Genomic DNA, 21,048 nt, shown 5'->3' on the forward strand with positions numbered 1-21,048 from the left:
AGTAGTGTGCAGGTTGGAGGAGCGTAGTGTGTGAAGAGTGAAGATCGGAGTTGTTCACAAGGGAAGAAGTTTGGAGTAACTTAACTGGAGAATATAGAAGATATTGAACACATGGAAGAGGCGTTTGAGTTTGATGGTCGTCCTTATTTATTCAAACCCGAGTATACAGACGAAGAACTAGCATCACAAGAGTTGGAAAGAACGAGACAGACAGAGGGGCAACTGGCAGATGAAGCATCTGCTTCAAGGACACGGATTTCGGGCAACTGGTGGTGTTTGTGTGGGTGTTGTGACCCAATGCCTACCGAGGAAGAAAGCCTGTGCTGTAAAGAGTGGGATCTCATACAGCCAGGTAACGAAAACTGTGTCACCTGTACAGAGGAATTTGCTATTTACCTTTTTCCTGCTACAACTGAATTCCCACGGGACTTAGCGATACTACAGCTAGCCGTCTAAAACACTATTTTACTGTACAGGACCCAAACATAATTTGGTCCGTTTCCATGTAGCATATTCACTAATATGGTCAGAACCACTACAGTGCTCAATTACCTATTTTTGAGGGTGAAATAAAATACAATTTTTCGCGGCGAAGGCTTGAACGGTCTTCTGGAAGACATCCACCAGACCAGCGGGCGCTCGTTGGATTGTTGTCGGCTGCGTGAAGCCAGAAGGGCGGGGAGGAAGCAGAGGCAGGGACGCCGGCCGGGCATGCTAGCCCGGCTAAGGAAACCACAATGATCGACACAGACAAGACTCCTACTCACCAACGCCAGATGGATTGCACACTAAATGGATATTTATGTTACAAATACACACGGGACTGCAGTGTGATGATTATTACCGGAGCCTGGCTGAACACACTCACTCATCCCAGACGGCAGCAGCTAACAGGGTATGTGAATTTCAACAATGGCTAAGTTGCTAAACGCATCTTGTTGTCATGTAAGGGTCCTGTTCATGTTGCACAGACATTTTAATAGCATTTTGAGTCTGTTAAGAGGCATAAAGGCACTCTTTAGCTTATGCCCCCATAACTGCTGTTTTAGCTAACGGGAGCTCTGGGCGTTAGCTACAGCAGCTCCATGTTGCTAGCACCAATTCGGCTCGTGGTTTTTGCTATAGACAGTACTCAAAAAAGTATAGCGATCAAGATTAATGTAAAAATTGCCCGGAGTTCTCCTTTAACACATGTAAATCAACAGTGGTGTGGAAAGTCTGCCTGCTGAGCCCCGTTAATCAGCACCAGTGATGAGTGAATTTGAAATCCATAACGTTAATTACTAACTCATTTGCCGTCTCTTTTCCATGGATCCGACACCTGATTGACAGGCTATGATCGTCACTCACCCTCCCTGGCTTCCCGGCTGCTGCCAGGGGATGGCTAACAGGAGCTACATACCTGATAGGTCAGCACCGACTATTGGTCAGCACCCACTATTGGTTACAGCCAGGGTTCAAAATTAAATTTTTCATCCACCAGCCAAATGTCTAGTGAATGTTTAAATTTTACCAACCACTCAATAGATTACCATTGTTTTTTTGCTGGTGGGTGAATCAAATCTACCAGCCACTTGCACCATTTACCAGCGTTGGGCTAGTAAATGGTGCGAATTTCTATCCCTGGTTACAAGCACACATTAACGATCGAGTTTCCCTGGTGCGGAACCTCCAACACGGAAAATGAACTAGTCATGTCCTTCATGTACAATTATCACTGAAGACCGGGGCAAATTAATAGCTAAACATGCTGATCAACGGAGAGTGAGAGAGAGAGAAGCCATCGCTAACTAACGTTACTTAGCTAAAGTAGCTAGCCGAGCTAAACAACTGTTGGATCAGCGAGAAAGTCGCTGAGAGAAGGAGAGAGCTATGGGTGCTTGAGTGAAGTGTACTGTACGGTTTAGCCTACATGTAAAGTGAATAACTAGCCACTGTAATGAAGAATATGACTAAATCAAGTGCTTCGAGCTACCTAAGCAAGGTGCTATCAGCAGCAACACACAAGCATCGTCAACCAGAATACCGGACGCAACATGTTTACTGCTGCACGTCAGCCAATCAGGAGGCAGGACAGCCGAGCCATCGTAGCCAGTTTCATTGACTAAATTGGAAGCCGCTCTGCATATGCATTATATGTTTAATCCAATTATGTGTTCAGTGTAGCCAGCCTGTCAGACTGGCGTTCAGATCGTTTCTGGGCAATCTCGAGTAACCACGATTGGACGATTTGAAAATATAAGCGATTGCCCAAGCCTAATATATTCCAGTATTATTTTAGGGCAAATGAAAATGATTACATATTTTATTGTTAAATATGTTTTCTACAGTACATTACATATATGAGCTCCTGCGTTTTCCCTCTTAACTTCCCACCAAACTGTTTACCAGGCTTTAAATCATTCAGAACTCTGCTGGGCCATGGCTCTGGGGATGGCAATGTCAGTCAGTCAGTCAGTCCACCACTTTGGTCCAGACTAACACGCCTTGGGAGCTTTTTCTGACATTCATGGTCCCCAGATGATGAATCCTACTGTCTTTGGTGATCTCCTGAGTTTTCATGTAGCATGAACCACAAAGTGTTTGGTTATGAGTCAAATGTTCAGGATGGATTGCCATGGAATTTAAAACTGGGATTTATTCTCCCCAGTGGATATGTCCTTAGGACTTGATAGTGGTGCTTGGTGATCCTCTGACTTTCCATCTAGCCCCCTCAGCAGGTCATAGTTCTCATCTTATCTGTAAAATATCTCAATATCTATTAGATGGATTGGCACAAAATATTTGTACACAGGGGCTATCTTTTAACAGGCAGAAACCTCAGACAGAACCTGGCTCTAGGTGGGCAGCCATCTGACACAACCAGTTGGGGGGGGGAGTAGTTGATGAAAGTGAGACTTTAACATACAGTGAATTCGATAAAACTGAACAGTGTTTAGACAGCAAAGATTACAGATTACATTAAAAGTTTGGTATAGACATAAGAGAGCACTTAAACCATTCTACTAAGGATGTCAGTAAACACGCTGCTGCTGACAGATTGTAAAGCCTTTTCAGCGTGATGTTATATAAATAAAACAGACTATAAAAGAATTACCAGATTTTCATATCATAATGCTAATTTATCTTAGACATAGATATATGTCTAAGACATAGATAGACACGAAGATAGAAGATGAGTTCCAGAACCCTTTGTTGGAACCCTTTGGCTCTGAGAGAATGGAAAACAAAGCTGAACTTTAAAACTATTATCTAATCTGTATGTTGTAGGTCTGTGTAATTATGCCTTTAAGAAACAGAAATGAAAAAAAACAAGAAGAAATGGTTTCAAAATCCCAAAATGTGCGCTTACTTCCTGTTTCTGTTATGTGTTCTGTTTCCTGTTTTGCTGTATTGTTTTCGTTCTCTTCCGTTTCTGTCTTTGTATTCTCGTTCCTTGTCCATGGTTATGTTTGGTTTGCCCGTGTTCTTTTGTTCCATGTTCTCCGTTTTGTTTCTCTAGATCCTTATATGTTGGCATGCTTTACTTCCTGTTTTATTTTGTAGTGTTGGGTGTCATGTGTCTTTGTCTGGCTTTGTTTCCTGTTGAGTGTGATCAGTCCCTGATGTGTTCCACCTGTCCCTCGTTACCTGCCTCCCTTCCTTGTAGCTGTTCTCTTGTTCAGTGTCGGTTTGTCTGCATCCGTTCCTGCCTCTGTATTTCCTCCATGTTATTGTCTTCCAGTGTTTTTTGATCCAGCTTTTGTTTTTGTTCTGTCAACCTGCCAACTGGTCTCCTGCGTTTAGTTCTCCTTTTGAATTTGCTAACTGTCACACTGTAGCCATGGCATCGTGTTGCTACGGTTTCCTGATTGAACAATATGTTTCCTCGGAACAGCGCAAAACGGCGTGCAACGGATTTTAGTTGTTTTCTCTGGTTTGGTGGGTGTGTCTCTGGTTTATTGGCTGTGTCCCAGTTGATACCCAATCAGCAGAGACGTGTCTGTAAACTCGTAATAAAAAGGCAGAGCGCGTGCACACACAGCAGGGTGTTCCACGCACCCTTGTTTCAGTTGCTACGTTTTGTCGGGGCTGAACGTGGCCCTGTTCACACAAGTGAAGACTTTGAATGTGACATTTTACTAAATACTTCAAGCTCATATCGATAACATTAAATCAGGTAGTACCAATGCACAAGTGTATTTACAGCAAGTTTATCAAGTACACAAAGTAGTCACAACTTCCTGGTCACATAAATCTGACAGATTAAATATTAAAATCAAATTCAGTCCGTGGCCTTTTTTTCATATCCTATTTTTGACTTGAGCATGAAAACGGAAGTACGAAAAGCAAGCCTTTCTTAGTTTTTTTTGTGTTGATAACAACATATATTTTTTTTAATTTTGCGATTTTAAATTCCCAATTGAATCTGAAAAGAACAAATCCACAATGAAACAGATTCTAACTGAAATGTTGTTTATGCTGTTGTTACTTCCAGAAAAATGGTTTAGATACCAGTTGAACTGAACAGTCCTACCACTTGGATTATTGGATGGAGATTCTGAATCTCAATGGGACCTCCTGGTTAAATAAAGGTATAATAAAAAATTATGTTGCCACATAAATAATATCATAACCCATCAAAGCTGATCCAGCTTTTAAAAAAATATTCCTTCCTTTAACTACCCTAGCACAGACAGAGAGTAGCTGTAATAGCAACAAATAAACAGAAATAATAATACAATAACTTGTGACAATAAGACAAAATGAGCTCTCTTAATGGAAACCATTTGGAACATTTCTGCTAAGAGAGAAATTATGTATGTGTGTGTGTGTGTGTGTGTGTGTGTGTGTGTGTGTGTGTGTGTGAGTGCGTGCGTGCGTGCATGCATGCATGCATGCACGTGTTTGATTGCAGGGATGTGTCACTGGGTTTTATTGGGCTCACTGAGTCTAAATAATGACAACTTGATGGCTCTTCCATTTTTAATAAGCCATCACGCTTTATTGGTTAATTCCCATCACTGCCAATAAAACGGGAGTGAGGTTAACATAGGTGTCATCATGGTGAGCGTAGGAACACTGGGGAAGTGTCATACATCAACACTATTGTTGGTCCAGCTGGAGACCAAGAAGGACAAGAGTCTCCACGTCACATTAATATGGGAGGAAAGAAGGAGAGCACAGAGAACACATGTAGAAATGCCACAGCTCAGGCTACATCTCCACCGCTACGTTTTGGTTTAAAAAGGAATATCTTCTGCTATGTTTCCCCCTCTCATTCCCCCTGCTCTGGCGTTTCCCCCTCTCATTCCTCCTGCTCTGGCGTTTCCCCCTCTCATTCCCCTGCTCTGGCGTTTCCCCCTCTCATTCCCCCTGCTCTGGTGTTTCCCCCTCTCATTCCCCCTGCTCTGGTGTTTCCCCCTCTCATTCCCCCTGCTCTGGTGTTTCCGAGCACCTAAACCAGAGACATTAGGAAACACTTCTGACCCGTTGTGGTTCTGAATCTGCGGGGTTGTGTTTCAAACGGAGACCTTTGACAACACCGACACTGACGCCAACGTTTCTCCTCCTGATTGGGTCTCATCAGTCACGACGTCTCCTTCTCTGAGACTAAAGCTACTAACGTTACCATGGTAACTACCAGCAGTGGGCGGAGTCTCCACGCTGCCTACTGTTTATGTCCAGTTTACCAGAATGTTGATGAGATATGAGGTTTGGGCGTGTTAGTTTAAACAGAGATTAGTTCTTCTACTGGAGATAAAAACACTTGGTACACAGAGATCACTTTGGTATCAAAACTCAAACGCTTAAAAACCAAAACGTAGCGGTGGAGATGGAGCCTCAGTCAGTACAGAGTGTGATGCTCACCGTAGGGGTTCATGTGGTCACCAGGCATCTGTGGTGGCGTGAGGCCCTGCTGGAAGGCCTCAGTGTTATAGCCGCTGTGTTCCATGGTCAGCTGCTGCTGCTGGCTGGGGGGCAGATGCCCAGAGAAGGAGCTGAGCAGGCCCTCCATACACCCTGATACCACCTCTGAAAGAGTCAGGTTACAACTCTCAGCTGGATGGTCACACATGCATGCACACATTGTCTTCTACATGTTGTCAGGGCATCTCACCATCACCCACCGTCACAAGTTGTATTTCCATTCAACTGTCAAGCAGATTAAAAGAAAACTTGAAAATGTCGCACAAAAAATGTGAATGAGGCGCGTTAGCATCAGCTGGTTTGGAGTGAATAAACCAGGCTAAAGCGTAGACATTCGCTTGGCACTATAGGTGTTATATATACATACATGTATAAATATGATTGTCTTGCTCTGGAGCTGTGACATTAAATCTTATAATGTACATAGTGTAAATGCAGTGTCTAAACTGAGAGCTGTCATCTCATGAAGACATCTCAGCAGCCATCCAGGAGAATTCATCTTATCCTAACATCAATTTCAAACAACCCCCATTTGCTGCCCTGCTTAGCTCATTTGGTTACCAGCAGCGGCCTCCACTATAATAAAGCCTGCTGCTCTGCCAATATTGACATGCTGGGAGTCCCTGAACAGATAGAGGCAGCGCCTGCCAAAGCGCTGGGACACTTATCTAAACTTGTGCTCATATACACTGTGAGCTCCCAGTGGCAGTGCGCCTGCAGCTATGGGAGCTGGGCTGCACAGAGAAGCATGGCTCTGGTTTCACAGTGTGGGACTCATTCTAAAGCCCACAACACTGGAAGTGTTTGCTGAGTGACTCCACTCTGTTTATTGCTCCCATAATAAATGTAATATTTCAAGCTGTTTCTCCAAATAATTCATAAATTACCTAGCTCTCAGTAATCACCATCATTACAGTTTAATGGCAGACTACACACACACACACACACACACAGATAGTAATGTGTCCTCACCTTGGCCTAGCCTCTGGCTGTTGTGTTGTTCCTGCTGCTGCTGTTGTCTGCGGGCTAACTTCTTCATCTGGAAATAGATACACAAAGTAAAAAGCTAAATTATAGATTTAAATTATCAAATTACTCAAACAAACAAAAGTCTGAGGTGAGTCATAAATAACATTAACAGTGTACAAAATAAAGATAAGAAATTCCAACCTAAGATCACAAGAGAAATATCTTCCATATATTATTATTATTAGTGCTGTCAAACGATTAAAATATGTCATAGTTAACTCGCAATTACTCGCACATTTTTATCTATTCTAAATGTCCCTAGATTTCTTTTTGTTCAGTTATTTTTTCTCATTTTAATGCTCTTATCAACATGGAAAAGTGGATTGGCTTGCTTTGTGCAAATGTTTTTTTATTGAAAACAACATTGGCAAACTGTAGTGTTCAATTTCACACTAACATTCTCACTTGGAGCAAATAATCTCTCACACAATGTAACAGCTTTGATGAGGGGGTGGAGAATTGGCATCAGCTGTGTACTTGGCCATCAGCTGTGTGCTTGGCCATCAGCTCAGTGCTTGGCCATCAGCTGTGTGCTTGGCCATCAGCTGTGTGCTTGGCCATCAGCTGTGTGCTTGGCCATCAGCTGTGTGCTTGGCCATCAGCTGTGTGCTTGGCCATCAGCTGTGTACTTGGCCATCAGCTGTGTACTTGGCCATCAGCTGTGTGCTTGGCCATCAGCTCAGTGCTTGGTTATCAGCTGTGTGCTGGGCCATCAGCTGTGTACTTGGCCATCAGCTGTGTGCTTGGCCATCAGCTGTGTACTTGGCCATCAGCCGTGTAATTGGCCATCAGCTGTGTACTTGGCCATCAGCTGTGTGCTTGGCCACCAAGTGGTATTTCAGACTGGACGTGCTGCGATGATAGCTCAGTTCACAACGACAAAACACACAGATCACTTTGGTCTTGTCAATGGAACCATTTGGCAACTTTTTAAAAGTAAACTTTCCATTCAGAATCTTATTGGCATCCATTTCAGCGTCTCGCGCTCGCCATCCACTCAAAACGTAACGTTAGCCTACTACTCTGGCCGGCTCGCAAGCCCAAACAAGTGTGTGCGGCGTGCCTGTTGTTTTGTTTCCGGTCTAGCTAGATCCGGTGTGGTGTTGTAGTTTTTCTAGCGTTACTAGTTGTTGCAACAGCATGTGAAAAAAACTACAAAGTTTGCTAGGCCAAAAAGAACGTTAATCTCGCGATAAAAAAACTGACACCGTTAAAATGGGTTTGCGTTAACGCCGTTAATAACGCGTTTAACTGACAGCACTAATTATTATATACATTATATTATCATAAGATGCACCTGAGATCATTACAACATACTCTTTATTATGTACATTTTAAACAACATAAAGATGATAACATGACAGCTGTACATCTCAATGTCACACTGTAACTGAAAGCAAAGGGTTAGTGTTTATCAGCGGTAAACCTGAGAGGTAGGGCGCATCGCAGAGAGGTAAAGCACAGCGCAGGTATACGTCGTCATTGCTTCTGGAATTGGTTGCGCCTTGAAAGTTCAGCAGCAACGAGGTAAAGTTGAAATCATTTTAACCCTGAGCAAGCCCAGGGTAGCGCTCCGTCTGGTTGGGCGACCACGCCCTGCCCCGTAGGAAATCAATGGAACGAACAGATCTGTTTTACTGCAGATCATGTGTAGGCGGCTTTAGGGTTATAAAAATATAGGGTTTGGGTTAGAATAGTCAGTAACACTTTACTTGAAGGTATCTACGTAAGAGTGACACCAAAAATTTAGCCGGAAATGCCCCCAGATGTCCCTCATTTTCTGCAGATGTCCGTGACCTTCCTGTTTCTTTGTGTTGGCGTTCTAACCTCTGGTGGATTTGTGAGGACTATGGTTAACTGCTCCTCAGATCTCTGCAGGGTAAATCCAGACAGCTAGCTAGACTATCTGTCTAATCTGAGTTTTCTGTTGCACGACTAAAAATACTTTGGAATGTACACATGTTCCACCAAAACAAGTTCCTTCCTGAGACTATTTAGCAGAGGCACCGTGGCTCCGTTCGGAGTTTAGCACCGCCCAAGGTGATTGTGATTGGTTTAAAGAAATTCCATTAAACCAGAGGAAATAAGGCAGTTGCATGGATACTATGCTGGTGGTCAGTCGGGGCTCATTACAGTTAGGGTTAGGGAAGCAGTGTGTACGGACCAGGCATGGCATGTCAAGTTGTATTCTGCTGGGTTTGATGTTTTGATACCCACTCCTTCCTCTGGTTTTTCTGAGTTAGGGAGGTTAATTATTGTATTTTGGTTTGTTTTGTTCTCTTCAGGTTAGTTTGGTTGCCTTATAAGTTTATGAAATACTTCTGTTTGTTTTGTAGGCCTTGGACCCCCCCCCCTGAGTTCTAGCTAAATTAGTTAACCAGCATAACCTTGCAACATAAATAAATCCAACAGCACATTCAGTGAGCTGTGTCCGTGGCTGCTTGGGATTGGAGTTGTGTTTTGGTAACAACCCTAGACGGGACATGACAGGGTGGTCATCCTCTTTTCAGTTATTGTTAACAAATCCCATGAAGGTCCCAAACACACATTGTGTTAGTCTGTCTCTCAATACTGTCTAACTACCTGTCTGACTTCCTGTCTGTGTCCCTCAGCTCCAAGCCCATTGGTTCATACTGAGAGATGTACAACTTTAAAAACCAAAAGAATATAGAGTTTGATCAGTAATTTTCTAAAACAGCTGCCCATTGTAGTTTTTATTAAACACACAGGAGGAAACAGTGAGTTTGCTGGGAACTATTTTCAGCGGCGGATTAATCCACATTTGGTGCTCCAGTGAGTATTTGTGTGTGTGTGTGTGTGTGTGTGTGTGTGTGTGTGTGTGTGTGTGTGTGTGTGTGTGGGATTGAGTCAGAAAAAAGTACAGTGTATGTGTTGACGGTGATGAAGGAACACTGCTGAGTTCTGATGATCCATCAGGCTGTGATACACACACAGTACTGGTTAGCAGAGACATTCACTGCTGGGTTGGCTCATGGTCATCATAATAAAATATCTAAATATCACCAGACTTTAAGTATCAGAATCGTCTAAGTATTGTGATCTGGTCAAGCAGTGGTGTTTTTAATAGCAATGAGCAGAACAGGGCTCTGACAGAAGATGGAGGAGACTTTATAAAAGAGCCCACTAGTGGCACAGGGACTGTCACTTTGTCTCACTATATGTTGTGCTGCTGAAAGCTAATTCCACTGACTCTGATTGGTTGTCTTACATTTTTGTCCAAAGAGTACAAACTGTAAAACAGGGCATTACAACATAAACCATCTGTATCAAACATTTCAGCATAGACTGTGATATACTGCAGACTATGTGAGTGTGATGCTTCTAGATTACCAACTGACTCCAGTAAAGGCCTGTTGGATGTTCAGACTGACCAGCTTATTCTTCCAAATGCCAACAAGCCGAGCAAATAGTAGATTATGAATTCTTGATCCACTGAAGCTCATCTGATGTAGAACTGGTTTAGACCATTAAGCACTTCTGGCAAAAAAGACGGTGAGCTCTCGGTATCACATGTGATCTGGATAACGACGGCATTGGGATTGTATCTGGTTACATATCAGGCAGGCCAAGTTGGTGGACTTTACAACAAACATGGCAATGTGGGGGGGTCGTCCCCCCCCCAACACACACACTTTTGAAACCAAACCTACACTTGTCAGCCACTGTCAGTGGATGTGATGCTCACAACTCATACACATGGAAATGGAATGCTACCTTCCATCTAGTGTATATCGATATAGTTCCGGTGCAGCTGGAAATTCCGCCGGAAATTCCGCCGGATCTCCCTTATTTTAGGTCGGATGTCCGTCCCCTTCCTCTTTCTTTGTGTTGGCGTTCTAAACTCTGGTGGATTTGTGAGGACTATGGTTAACTGCTCCTCAGATCTCTGCAGGGTAAATCCAGACAGCTAGCTAGACTATCTGTCCAATCTGAGTTTTCTGTTGCACCACTAAAACTACTTTAGAACGTACACATGTTCCACCAAAACAAGTTCCTTCCTGAGACTATTTAGCAGAGGCACTTCTCCCATCCAGGAATGCTGTGTGGACTAGCCAGACCTTCCTCCGCAGCGCTGTGGAGGAAGGTCTGACAATGCGAGGCTACCTTCTATCCAACATGGTGTGAACACAACATCATCTGTGTATCCAGTGTGAGTGTTTTGGTGTGCTGCTGTACTGACCTTTGCCCTCTGATTCTGGAACCAGACCTGGACCACGCGTACACTGAGTCCAGTCTCTGCAGCCAGCGTCTCTCTCACCTGAAGCCACAGCACACTCATCAGCCATTTCTACACACTAACATCATGTGTGTGTGCTAGTGTAGTGTATAGTTCCCAATTGTCAGACAGCCATTATTTTTATTTAATTAACTTTCTTTCTGCCTAAAACGGGAAACTTAAATATGAGCACATCATATGTTTAGAATAAGCTGCCACCATGCAAACCTTTAGAATGCCCTTCTACAGTTTGATCAGTGCATCACTTCAGTCAAATATCTCACTATACTCAGTCTTCTCGGCTTACCTTTCTGCACGGTTTGGAGGAGACCTCGAAGGAGGCCTTGAAGGCTCTCCTCTGCTGGGTGGTGAGGATGGTGCGTGGCCGTTTGGGCCGACGAGGGTCTTTGCTGTCCTTGCTGGCGTTCCCCGCTGCAGGGCACTTCTCTGACTTCACATCCAGATCCTCATCCTCACTCTTATCTATCACAGACAGAAACAAACAAGAAATGCTAAATGATTGTATTTGACTGCAGATTGGATTTGACTGACGTTTTGTGTGCAACTGCATGGGAATTCTCTTTTTCTGAAAGTCAAATGGCGAGGAGGAGCTAACGTCATGAAATATCACAATGTGTGAGCCACAAGTTCTATAGTAAATGGTAATTGCACATTTCCCATTTACATTGACTGAGTTACAGGCCAATATGCCATACAGATACCTTGATTATAGCGTCCCCTAATGGCCGATCATCGTCAAATTTGGTACAGAGCCTCGTAGTGGCATGCCAAACAAGAATCCCATGGTTTGTGTTGGTAGCATTTACTTTGGCCGAGATATGCTAACGTTCACGTTTAGTCGCTAGCTACAAAGATTAGTTTGTTCATAATTTGCGCATTTTTTAACATTTTTTGCGCTTTTTTTTGATAAATATTTGTCAGGGCCATCTGAAGATGCTATATGGCAAGTTTCAGGCAGTTGCGGCGAAAACCCTAGGAAATTGAAAAAGTAGGTTTTGCAAATATTGCGATCTGCGCGTTGCCTTGCATAATGATGCTAAGAGACATAGAGATGTACACATGAGTACATTAAGTAATTCATTGGCTGTGTTTTAAACTCACTGGGTTTGTAATAGGCTGTGAGGGTTACCTGAGTCTGAGCTGTCTGGACTGACGGTGCTGAGCAGCTCCCTCTCATAGTCGCTCCTGCACAGCAGCTGACCTTCTTTCAGAACAAACTGGTCTCCTTTGCACAGCTGGCGCTCACAGATGCAGCAGCAGAAGCAGCTGAGATGGTAAACACTCTCCAGAGCTCGCATTACCAACTCTGTGGCTGCTATCTTCTCCAGACAGCCGCTGCACTTGGTGGCAAACAACCTAAGGAAATACAGCAGACACACCAGTGCTAACAATGAAGACTGTGGCGGGATGTTCAGGGTGAGGTTGGGCAGATTCTGGGCATTAACTGAACTTTGGATCCAGCACTGTTCATTTTGAGTGTACCTCCTGAGACTATGACACATAGTGGCCTGATCTCCTTATTGAGGATTCTGCTTCTAATAGCCAAAAAGACAATAACACAGCAAGATCACAGCTGAAAACAGACAGGTTTGCTGACGAATGGGCACCAGTGATACAAGCAATGCCAGAATTACAGTCATCTTTTTTTTTCTTTTCTTTAGTTCATTGTTTCTATTTGTATTTGTGCTCTTGGTACATTTATATCTTTCTGTCTGTTTCTTGTAATTCAGGCCATACATGGGGCTGTCTAACTGTACTGTTGGTTTATGGATAGTAAGAGCTGTGGAATGACATGTGTTACTCAGGGAAAGGAAATAGAAAATGACCCTTACCAAAGGGAAAAGAACTTCTTATAACTGACTTGGAAGGACTATAAGTATATATAAGTAAGTATAAATAAGTATATAACTTGTTAATTCATCTCCATCTTGTTATTTGTTATGTGTACCACTGGACCTGAGGCCCTCTGTCACTGATAACTTCAGTTATATGCTGGTTGGTCTATATCCTTGACGTTCCACTTCCGGGATTGCTCTGTTGCCGCCGGAAAATCCGCCGGATTTCAGGCCGGATATCCGTTGTCTTGGGCTTCCTTTGTGTTGGCGTTCTAACCTCTGGTGGATTTCTGAGGACTATGGTTAACTGCTCCTCAGATCTCTGCAGGGTAAATCCAGACAGCTAGCTAGACTATCTGTCCAATCTGAGTTTTCTGTTGCACGACTAAAACTACTTTTGAACGTACACATGTTCCACCAAAACAAGTTCCTTCCTGAGACTATTTAGCAGAGGCACCGTGGCTCCGTCTGGAGCTTAGAACCGCCCAAAATGATTGTGATTGGTTTAAAGAAATGCCAATAAACCAGAGCATGTTTTTCTCCCATCCCAGAATGCTGTGTGGACTAGCCAGACTAGCTAGTACTTTACTGTACGCGAACCGAACTGTCGTGATCATGGCTGAGTTGATTTCATTTATTAAAAATCAACTCAGTTGTGCCTCTTGGACAATTTAGAAATTTGGTTTTAAACCTGCAAACTTCTACTTGGAACAGCTTTACATAGATGTACTTTCTTTTGCATCCTTATTATACTAATTTATCTATTAAATAAATTTCCTTTTCAGAATGTTTTATTGTCTGTATTTCTTATGAACCACCGATTACCCTCAATGATCTAAATGCCACGGCATGCTTGGAAAAAAGTAGTTTGTGCAAAGTGTCCTCTGAAGGCGAAAATGTATAAACAGGGGTGAGACAAAATGTTTTAGAACAGCGCACACTTTTGGAGAGTCTCTTCTCAAAGGCATTGTTGGGGTTGCCCTCAGTTGTTCACATAAAAGGTGCCCAAAGTAGTTGTGCAGTTGTGTTCCTACTTTTTGTTTGACAAAAACAGAGCTTTAGAGAGACATTCCCAAATCTCTGGAAGTTACAAATATTGTTGTAGAAGAAATGTGCACGGAGTTGGAAATCCTGCAGGTGCTGTTACTCTTTCTCAGAAACGCGAGGGATTCCTACACATCTCCATTCCTGCCCTCAGAGGGATGTTTTGCTGTCTGGACTCCCAGAGAGTGCTGTGTGTGGATAACATCTATAGTTTTAGTATGATGACCTCAAGCTGAGAGAGAGAGAGAGACAGAGACAGAGAGAGAGAGAGAGAGAGAGAGAGCGGGAAGAAAGATTAGAGAAGCCAAGAAGAGAGAAAAGATAGAGAGGGAACAAAAGACAAAGAGAGAGAGGGGTCTTTTGGAAGTGTTAACGGTGTGTGTGTGTGTGTGTGTGTGTGTGTGTGTGTGTGTGTGCACGTGCGTGCGTACGTGTGTGGGTTTCTTTTCTGTAACTCCTTGCCCTGGACTGGACGTTGGTAACACAAAGATTTTTATTTATATAGCCTCAAATCACAGCAGAAGCTTTTACTAATGAATACTTTATTGTTGGTTAACACTAGAACGGCCAGAGCAGACGCCATTGAACGTTGTGATTAAAAAGATGGCATTATTCATGTCCCTAACCCTATGCAGACCATAGTAACTCAGTCCTGCCTGCCGGCGCATGGCGAGATGAAGGGAGAGACGGTGAGCTGCTGCCAGACGAGCCGCTGACTGGGATCACTCTGAGCAGCAAGTCACAGAAAGGCTCTGGATAGTCCTGTAAGAAAGTCGCCAAGTTGGCAACACTGTGTGTGTGTGTGTGTCTGTCTGTCTGTCTGTCTGTCTGTCTGTCTGTGTCTGTGTCTGTGTGTGTGTCTGTGTCTGTGTGTGATATTCATTACATTAGCTGGTCCAGGGTCTGAATAGTAGCTTCTAGTAAAAAAAGGAAGGTTGATAAAATATTGAATGTTAAAATGTTGAAATAGATAAAAATTGAATTTTCTTTAGATAAGTTAAAGACGTGGTGTGGCTCACCGGTGTGAGTGGTGGTGTGCGCAGAGATGAAATGTATTTAAAATACACATTTTATTACTATTAAGTTATTTTGTGATTTCCCTGTGGTTCATCATTCACACTAGGACAGAAAAAAAGATGTAATTTGTAACAAAATACTTAGATACTTACAGCTTTTATTTGTGTATCTGAAATAATTAAAATATTATTTATTATGTCATTTTATTCTCAAATAAGAGAATTTTTTTTATCCCTAGGTTTAAACTGTAAAAAGTCAACTGTACAACGATGAGCCTAATCCCAGGCTGCAGCTCAATGCAAGTGAATCACGTGACATACCCTGTCTCATTTTGAACCACCGTATTTCATTCAGTCAGTCAACGGTCACTTAGACTGACACAAACCACCCAGCATGCACCCCACCTCAATCCATCCTGATGAGCCACATCAAATCTGAGCAGAGCTCATCTTTTTTAATTGCAGTATTTTGTATTTTATTTTGATACATTTGATGAGCAAACCTGTGTAATTGTGTATTTGTGCCCATTGGTGGGTGTGAGATCAGAAAGCAGCAGAGGCCAGCAGACTGAGTGTTGAATCTGGGAACAGGGCTAAAGGAGGGCAGGGTGGGGGGAGGAAGGAGGTGGCTCGAGCAGGTACAGAAGGCTCAGTGTTTGGACAGCTGCACTCCTCCTCCTCTCTGAGTGGGACTACCCTCCTCTATTCAGCAGCCTCTCCCTGCTGTCCAACTCCCTCCTGCACATTTACACAACAACAGTACAGAGACGGAGACGGTCACGTTATCGTTGATATCAGTGGCTGTGAAGGCGAGTATGGTTTGAATGGGAAGCTGTTAATACAGTGGACAAATGGCTTGAGGGGCATTTAGACCAAAAACAGCGATCTGGAGATTTTTCGCAGGGTGGTGCGACGGGGGGGAGTGTCAATGAAAGGGCCCATTTGTGTGACGTCCTGTTGTGTTCTTTAACCCCCCAACAAAACACAAATATACTTTATATTTCACAATTACTGTTTTCATTCAGATCGTTTATAGATAACAATGTTTCCGACTTTTCATCTTTATTTCACAGGAGACAGAAAGAAAAAAGAGGAGCGAGGCATGGCGAGTGCTTTGTTGTTGCAGGAAACATTCAGCTATAACACAAACTCCCGGGCAGTTCAGAGCTTGTGTTTGGTTTTTAAAAACATTCTTGTGGCAGAGATAGAGGCAGTGATGTTTCCTGTTTCCTGTACGGGACTCTCACACCACAGCTCCAAACACTGACAAGTCTGATCTCCATTACATGATTGGCCACCGCAGCGTGTCGTGGGGTTGCGTTTCTCCAAGTTGAGTCAGTCTCAAATTTTCACCGCAGGCCCACTGCGTTTTTTGAGTGTCCACCCTGCAGCAACCCCCCCGCAGCCTAAACGCACTACCACCATTCAACATGAATGGAAAGACCTGCGTTTTGCCGGACCGTTGGACGGCCGACGCAGGTTGTCTGAACACAGCCTTAGACATGTAGAAGTGGTTTCAGAACTTAGACCAACCGGTTTTCATCCCAACTCGTCACATACTGACGCTCTGTCAGGAACTCTTGGCGACACCCTGGGTAGATCTGCATGTCAAACCGAACCACGTGGCTAATTCAAACACAACTACGTGGTTAGGTTTAGGCAACAAAACCACGTGGTTAGGGTTAGGGAAAGATCGTGGGTGAGGTTAAAATAAGTAATGTCACTATAGTGACATACAGGACATGACCCGCGGTCTCCTGGGTGAAAGTCCTGTTTTGTTTGACCCATCCACCACCCTGACCCCCTTTCTATGTGGACGTTGGAGCATTTGTTCTGGAGCATTTGCTCTGAGCGTCTAATATTGCCGCAGATGGGTTTACAGTTGAAAGCCCGGAGTGTTTCATACAGACGCTGAACAGAGGCTTGTGCGACGGTATCAGACGCATAGAGCTGGGACAAAGCATCGGTATTTGACGCCCTGGGAATGAGAACTGGCTCTATGGACATGTTAATATGAAACACCATCCATTCCAACTAATAAAAGTAAGCTACACCATCATTTACAGGTATGTGAAAAAATAATAAAGGTAATAAAAGGAAATGTAACATCAATTTGTGTTGGTTGTTTAAATATATCAAAGTTGAAACTTGTAACTTAAAGTAAACAAATGACTAAACGGTCAAATCAAAGTTTAATAAGAATGAATGGAAATATAATAAATGTTTGTCTGCTGGTGTAGGGAGCCATCATCACATGTGAGTTCATGGGATTTGATCATTTGTTTGGCGGGATGGTGCAGCAAATGATACTGATATGGTGAACTGTGTTTTAATGTTTACATTAAACTTCAGATTCATTTAGACAAGACATTCAAATTCTAAAGTCTGACAAGTATTTTCCCCTGTTGAGCATCGTAGGTCAGACCTGGACAACTCATTTTTTTTTCTGTAAGCGAGAATTTAAAGTTTCAAGGATTCAAAATTTCATGAGACCGTCCTCAACAGAAAGACAACAGCATCGTTTGTTCACTCATTTCTGTTTTGGACACTCCGTGAGTTCTCCCTGCACCACTCTTTGTCTAAATGTCAGTTAAGCTCATAAAATCTCCTAATCTAAAAGGCAGATTTTCATGTAATTTACACATTTTTGATTTTAAGGACCCCATGACCTTTCTTCTGGACAAACACATTTAAATAATAACATTATGATTCTTTCCAACACGTGGGGTCTGCGGAACCTCACAGCTTCAAGGAGCAGCTACCGAGGCTGAGACTTTTAGTCTGGCTTATTTTTAAAACCTTGTATGGTGCAGCTTTCAATGTGAGTGAAAGTTTGTTCCAGCAGACCATTCATGAAAAGTCCTCAGCGGCTCATTTAAGTGGACCACCACTGCTAGGGGCCACCTCTTTGGAGGGGCCACCTATTTGGATGGGGCCACCTCTTTGTAGGAGCCTCCTTGACCTCCTGGCCCTCTTCCCCTATGCTTCCACACTACTCCAGCAGCTTAACAAGCATAAAGAGGTACAGGATTAAAGAGGATAAGAGGAGTGGAGAAAGGATGAAGCAGTAAAAACAGACTGTGTGTGTTTCTTCACTGTTCTCTTGTTTGTTCTCCTTCCTCGGGGAGCTGGGTGACCTAAAGGACGGGGCTGGCTGGGTGGGTGGCGGCTTCGGGTGGCAGCTTGTTGGTGTTTTAATTAGTAGGCATAGTGAAAAGATGATTGTAAAGGAAGCAGGGGGAAATAAAAGCAGGATTCAGAGAGTGGGGATGAGCTGTTTGCTCAGCCAAAGCTCAAGAAGTCAGAATAAGGCCCCAGGATTCTCTGGGGACTCACTTCAACATGTTTGTTAGCAGGGAAATGATCTCAGCAATCAATCAGATGCACTCATTTATTCACCTTCTGCTGGTTCACCACACACTGAAGAGTCATCAGAGGTGGTGGTGTTGGCAAAAGAAGGACGACGGGGAAGTAATTGGTAAAATGAAGGTGAGGTATAATATAAAAAATAAAATAATTTTATCCTTTAGAAGATATATACATTATGTCATGCACATGGCCAAAAGTATGCCCCAAACTAAACTACATATGCCAATCCTCACATTCCTGCCATCTTTGACAGACGTGATTCTGACACCATGGACCTTAATGTGTTGCTAGAACACTTCCAATCTTTTTGGGAGTCTCCCTATCAGCTGTTGGAACCTGCTGCAGGGACTTTCTCCCATTCAGCCACAAGAGCATCAGTGAGCTCCAACACTGTGTGCGAGCCCAGTTCACCCCAAAGGTGTTCTTCCACAGCAGACTGGGTAATATTTCTTTATAGAGCTAGCTTTGTGGACGGGGGCATTATCAGTCACTATGGACTAAGTAGAGAGTGGGGACTGGTGCCAGTTGAGTTCCCCTGAACTCAACCTGTCACTGGCTCATTGGCTCCGCCTGTCATACCCACATGCTTCAACAAGTTCACCATCATTCCTGTGCCCAAGAAAACAAGACCATCCTGCCTGAATGACTAGTGCCCAGTGGCTCTGTAGTGATGAAACGCTTTTAACGACTGGTCAACAATTACATCTGCTCCTCACTACCAAGCACAGTGGACCCAGTACAGTTTGCCTACCGTCCCAACCAATCAACGAAAGACGTTGTAGCACACATCCTCCACACCAACCCTATCTCACCTGGAAAAGAAAGGAAGCTATGCGAGATTACAGATCAGCTTTCAACACCATAGTTCCCTCCAGACTTGTCACAAAGCTCATGAACCTGGGATGAAACACATCACTGCATGTTGATCCTTGATTCCTGACAGGTAGACCCCAGGTAGTGAGGGTGGGCGGACACGCCTCTTCCACCCTCATCCTTAACACTGGAGCACCCCAGGGCTGTGTTTTGAGTCCCCTGCTGTACTCCCTGTACACACACGACTGTGTAGCCACTTTCAACTTCAACAGCTAAAACACAGGACTTTCAAGCCAGGGAGCTTCCTGGGGAAAGCAAGTCAAGTCAATTTATTTATAGAGCACATTTAAAACCAACCTAGGCTGAACAAAGTGCTGTACAAAGTTATATTATGTTATAAAAACAAAGGAAGACAATAAAATGCGGAGCACCATGCGGAGCATCATGCGAAGCAGCGTAGCCGGCGTCACAAAGCTCTGTAGCAGCTAAACACATCTACTAACTGCCACTGATACGGCCGAGCTGTGACAGAGTTCTGTAGCTGACTTCACAAAGCTCTGTAGCGGCTTAAAACAACTAGCAACTGCCACTCTGCCTCATGGAGCTCGCCACTGTAGCTGGCGTAACGTCTCCTAGTTAAGCACTATATCTTACATTTTGGTGTTTTGGTGCTTCATGAGAATGTGTTGCAGTAAAAGTTTGGTCTGCTTGTGAGTTTGGCCATCATCTTATAAATTAAGATGGTGTATACATATTAGATTAGAACATTAGTAGTCAAAACGTTAAGCCAGCAGACCTGAGCATGTTGCACACACTCACAAAACAGCGGCCATCTTGGATAATGATTAGACCAGTGACATGACATTAAACTCTGAATCTAACTGTAAACTGCTGATACTTTCTAATATACAGGCGACTCAAGATACATATAGGAAGAAAAGAGACTTTGTACAATACTGCTCAGGGACAGTGGGAACATTGCATTGTGGGAAGAGGCAGGTTGCCATGACAGCTGTTGGCAGGTTATCTGATATTAAATCTTGGCTGTGATGGAGTGGTGGTGGACACCCTGCGGGAGAAGGGTGAATCCTCACAAGCTTGCTTCTGGATTCTGTGTGTGTGTGTGTGTGTGTGTGTGTGTGTGTGTGTGTGTGTATGTATATGTGTGTGTGTGTGCATGCATGCATGCAAGCAAAGCAGAACACAACCTGATGCCAAGTTCCATACAGAGAGAGTGAAAGAAAGAGAAGGGGGTGGGTCAATAGCCCAGAGGTCCTGAGGAGATCCTCAAGTCCATTTTGTGACAGTGAAAGAAAAAAAATGCTAATTGGATGACACTGACATACAGTGGTAAATCCAACGAATGGACATGTGGTTTATAGCGGTAATAAGAATCAGGATAAGACAGCAGACAAACATTCTTTTGAAGAAGCAATCATTGGTTTGCTTGGTCACCTGGGACATCGGAACAGCTCTAAACACAACATTGACATGCAGTATTATCACCTTTAAAGTTGTGGCAAACGAGTTAGCAAACACATTGCTGCATGGGAAGTGGGCACGGGCCCTGGGGGCCTGGATCTAAGGGGGGAGAAATATGTGTAAAAGTATTCAACAACACCTGGATCCCATAGAGACCCTACCAGATGTATTGTAAATGACAGAGTGACAAGAGAAATCATGAACACTGAAAACAGAAATGCAGTGATTTCAATACTAGTGCCCGTCGCAGCTCTTTTATCCTGAGAGCTGTTAGGCTTTAAAGTTGTTTAAA

The 21,048-nt window shown here is 43.5% G+C and overlaps 1 protein-coding gene across 1 annotated transcript in view; it reads right to left on the reverse strand.

Moving 5' to 3' along the window:
* LOC116038351 (LIM/homeobox protein LMX-1.2-like) overlaps positions 1-21,048 on the reverse strand; it is a 46,643-nt gene that overhangs the window by 2,563 nt on the left and 23,032 nt on the right. The window contains exons 3-7 of the mRNA XM_031282679.2: positions 12,327-12,553; positions 11,484-11,659; positions 11,141-11,218; positions 6,883-6,949; positions 5,851-6,015 (exon numbers count right to left, since the gene is read on the reverse strand). Coding sequence (XP_031138539.2) covers positions 5,851-6,015; positions 6,883-6,949; positions 11,141-11,218; positions 11,484-11,659; positions 12,327-12,553 — 713 coding nt within the window. The remainder of the gene's footprint in view (positions 1-5,850; positions 6,016-6,882; positions 6,950-11,140; positions 11,219-11,483; positions 11,660-12,326; positions 12,554-21,048) is intronic.

The sequence above is a fragment of the Sander lucioperca genome, chromosome 14, assembly GCF_008315115.2.
Source record: "Sander lucioperca isolate FBNREF2018 chromosome 14, SLUC_FBN_1.2, whole genome shotgun sequence".
NCBI classification, from domain to species: Eukaryota; Metazoa; Chordata; class Actinopteri; order Perciformes; family Percidae; genus Sander; species Sander lucioperca.